The 3,554-nt window shown below is 67.9% G+C and overlaps 1 protein-coding gene across 1 annotated transcript; it reads right to left on the reverse strand.

Annotated features, from left to right (window-relative positions):
* Positions 1 to 227: 227 nt before the first annotated feature.
* Positions 228 to 3,287, reverse strand: PIM3 (Pim-3 proto-oncogene, serine/threonine kinase). Its single transcript, XM_040233602.1, has 6 exons — positions 2,973 to 3,287; positions 2,703 to 2,812; positions 2,564 to 2,614; positions 2,097 to 2,466; positions 1,427 to 1,603; positions 228 to 1,352 (listed from the first exon to the last, which is right to left on the reverse strand). Exons 1-6 carry the CDS (start codon positions 3,055 to 3,057, stop codon positions 1,165 to 1,167), a joined length of 981 nt encoding a protein of 326 aa, XP_040089536.1. The 5' UTR covers positions 3,058 to 3,287; the 3' UTR covers positions 228 to 1,164.
* Positions 3,288 to 3,554: the final 267 nt, after the last annotated feature.

The raw sequence follows: 3,554 nt of genomic DNA on the forward strand, positions 1-3,554 counted from the left end.
CCTCTCTCAGGGGCCCTGAGGGTACAGCATGTTACCCCCTCCCCAGGGTGCAGCGGGTCAGAGAGGGTGGCAGGGAGGCCAATGCTGGGAGAGAAGCACCTGAGCCCCCCACCCTGCCATCTTCCCCAGAAAAAAAGCGAAGAGTGTTACGCAGTGACCAGAAGTCCCTTCTCCCCAAACCTCCTCCCTTCTTACCCCAGACTAACCCAGAAAACACAAGACGTCCGTATAATACAAAACAATTTAATTGAAATACCTGTATAAAAAAATATGATTTCCAGACATCTCACTTTTGAACTGAAAGAAGCCCCTATCCACAGTGCCTACACACACCGGGATCACAAACACACAGCTGCTGAAATAAATTAAAGGCTTGAGACTCTGTCCCCCCACCCCCAACCTCCAGAGCCAACAAGCAGACTGTACAATGTCAATAATTTAAAACCCACCCCCTAGGCACAGGGCTTCGAGGTGGCATGGTCCCCCACGCCCCTTAAATTAGCCACTGTACCAGCCCACCTTCTGACAGACACAGGAAGGACTGGGGCCTGGGGTCCACACGCACAGCCACCCCCCTCCTCCGCCCACAGGCCTTAAGGAGGTAGGGCTGCTGCGAGGAAGGAACCTTGACAAATAAATTAAACAATAAATAGCCCTCCTCGGGTCACACCATAAATAAGATGCCTGCACGCACACGCGCATCGGGTGGGCGGGCGGCAAGGCCTGAACGCTGCATTCCTTGTGCACAGTCGCGCCCAGACGAACACCGAGACGTTGGGGGGGGCGGTCACCAGGGGCCCTGTGCCCAGGTGAGATGAGGCCACAGGACTCAGGAGTGCTCCTGGTCCAACACATCAGACGCAGAGGTGCCGGGGCGGTGAGGGCCCGCTCCGGAGTGGCACAGGAGAGGGACGGTCTCGGGTCAAGCGCCGGTGGTGGGCAGGCAGGACCTGGCTTGGTCCAGAGTGTCTTTGGACAGACAGAGCTTGAGAAAACCAAGTCCCGTGAGAGCAGCGTTCAAAAAGGCACTCAAAGCAAAGGAAACGGGTTGGTGCCAAAGGCAAAGGTCACCAGGGGTCAGAGATCACTGCTTTCGCAAAGGAGCAGACAGCCCAGTCAGGGCAGGGGGTCCCTCCGGCCCCCGCGGCCAGGCGCAGGCCCTGCTCACAAGCTCTCACTGCTGGAGGTGGTGCTGGCCCCGTCGTCGGTATCCAGGGCGCAGAGCCGCAGGTCACAGCTCTCTGGGGTGGCCCCCTCGGCCCCCAGCATCCAGGGGTGGGCAGCAATCTGGTCCAGCGAGGGCCGCTCCGAGGGCCGCAGAGACAGGCACCACTGAATGAGCTGCTGGCACTCTGAGGAGGAGAAGAGGATGAGCCCCAGGCCTGCCGCGCCCCGACCCCGCAGCCGGCCCAGCCCCCACGCACACCTGGGGAGACCCTCCTTCGGAAGAAGAGGCGGCCGCGGAGAATCTCCTCATCCTGCTCGAAAGGAATGTCCCCGCACACCATGTCGTAAAGCAGCACACCCAGGGACCACACGGTGGCCGAGCGCCCGTGGTAGCGGTGGTAGCGGATCCACTCCGGGGGGCTGTACACGCGGGTGCCTAAAGGACACACGGGACTCAGCACGCCCGCCCCGGGGCAGCGCCCGCACTCCCGGCGGATCCTCTCCGCAGCTGACCCTCTCCGAAGCGGAGCCAGAGAGGACTGGGCAGCCACGACATCCTGGCCCTTCTCGCCCTGGAAAAACCCCGGCGGGCGGGGCCTCCCGGGCGCCCCGCCCCCGCAGCTGGCCCGGCGCGGGCGGCGGGTCACGTGAGCTCGGGCTCGGGTTTCACAACAAACAGATGTGAGGTGAGGATACGGCAGAGGCGGGGAGCCCCGGCTTCCCCGGCTTCCCTGGCTCCGCAATGCGGGCATTTCTGCGCTGTGCCCCCACGCTTCGCGCGCGCGCGCACGGAGATAAGCCTCACGGCGGCGCCGGGCTCCCAGCCGGACCAAGGGAGTCCAGAGCCCACCCCGCGCCCGCACCCACCGGACACAACGGTCCCCAACAGTCGCCAGCCCCTCGGCCCTCCCCGAGGAGAGGGCACTCACCGTCGAAGTCGGTGTAGACTGTGTCTCGGAGCAGAGCGCCCGAGCCGAAGTCGATGAGCTTGAGCTCGCCCGAGCGCAGATCTACCAGCAGGTTCTCGTCCTTTATGTCGCGGTGCACGACCCCGCAGCTGTGGCAGTGGCGCACGGCAGCCAGCACCTGCGCGAAGAAGCGGCGCGCCAGGGCCTCGTCGAGGGCGCCGCGCTCCGTGATGAAGTCAAACAGGTCCTGCGCGGGCTCGGGCCGCTCCAGCACCAGTAGGAAGCCGTCGGGCCGCTCGAACCAGTCCAGCAGGCGGATGACCCCGCGCGCGCCACCGGCCGCGCCCACCTTGCGGAGCAGCACCACCTCCAGCGGCACAACCGCGCCGGCCTAGGGGACACGGCGGTCAGCGCGCTCCACCTGCTTCCCGTGCCCCTCGTTTCGCCCGGCGCCCCCCGCTCCGCCCGGCGCCCCCGCCTGCGCTTACGATGCTGCCCCACTCGGTCACCCGCTCCTTGACCACGTGCTTCACGGCCACCTAGAGAGAGGGAACCAGTAGTCAGGCCCGCAAGAACGCAACGACGCGCGCGGGTCGAGAATCCCGGGTGCCTGGCGGCCAGACTCACCGGGAGCCCGTCGGCGATACGGCTGCCAGCGTAGACCGTGCCGAAGCCGCCGCTGCCTAGCACGGCGCCCACCTGATACACCTTCTCGAAGCTCTCCTTTTCCGCCTTGGCTGTGGGGAACCCACAAGCAGGGTTGGGGTGGCTGGGGGAACCCAACCCCCGGTCTCCCCCGGCCCCGAGTGTGCCCCAGACCCCGGCCCCCCGACTCTAGTAAGTCCCAGGCCCCCGGCCCGCCGACCCTAGTGCGCTCCAGACCCCGCCGCCGCATACCTGGCTGCAGGATCTTCACCGGGAGGTGGTCCACGCCGCCCGGCCCGCACAGGTGTGCCAGGGAGCCGAACTTGGAGAGCAGCATCGCGGGCGGCGGCCGGGCGCGGGCCTCGGCTCCAGGTCTCCGCGCCGCCTCTCGCCCGGCCCGGCTCCCCGCGCGGCGGCGGACGCGGGAGGGCGGCCTCCGGACCGCGCGGAGCCCCGACCCGGAGAGCGATAGGGCGCGCCGGTCTCCGAGCTCGGGCGAGGCCGCCCGCGCGGCACAGTGCCCGGCAAAGCCCCGCAGGAACCGGGCGGACGCGACGCAGGCCGAGCCGCTCACACGCGCCGGCCGCCGCGCCCCGGGGTTTTGGGCCGCGGCCGCGCGTATCCCTCCGCGGGGGCGGGCCAAACCTGGCCCCGCCCCCCCCGCCCGGGCGGCGGCGAGCCTTCCGGAGTGGGCGGGGCAGATCAAGGGCGCGGCGAGCCGGCTAGGACTAGCTGGCTGGAGCGAGGCTGCGGAGGCGCACGGCGCGGCGAGGCGCGGCGAGGCACGTCACTCCTCTGCGCGCACACGGGTGCCCACGCCCGCGCAGCTCCGCG

The sequence above is a fragment of the Oryx dammah genome, unplaced genomic scaffold, assembly GCF_014754425.2.
Source record: "Oryx dammah isolate SB20612 unplaced genomic scaffold, SCBI_Odam_1.1 HiC_scaffold_29, whole genome shotgun sequence".
NCBI lineage: Eukaryota > Metazoa > Chordata > Mammalia > Artiodactyla > Bovidae > Oryx > Oryx dammah.

What these genes read in the sequence shown, in the direction of transcription:
- PIM3 (XM_040233602.1), bottom strand. Translation starts at nt 3,057, where the DNA reads ATGCTGCTCTCCAAGTTCGGCTCCCTGGCACACCTGTGCGGGCCGGGC. An exon ending in GGTGAAGATCCTGCAGCCAG is followed by an intron (nt 2,813 to 2,972) that starts GTATGCGGCGGC and finishes GGTTCCCCACAG; the next exon opens with CCAAGGCGGAAAAGGAGAGC. An exon ending in TGACCGAGTGGGGCAGCATC is followed by an intron (nt 2,467 to 2,563) that starts GTAAGCGCAGGC and finishes CGTGTCCCCTAG; the next exon opens with GCCGGCGCGGTTGTGCCGCT.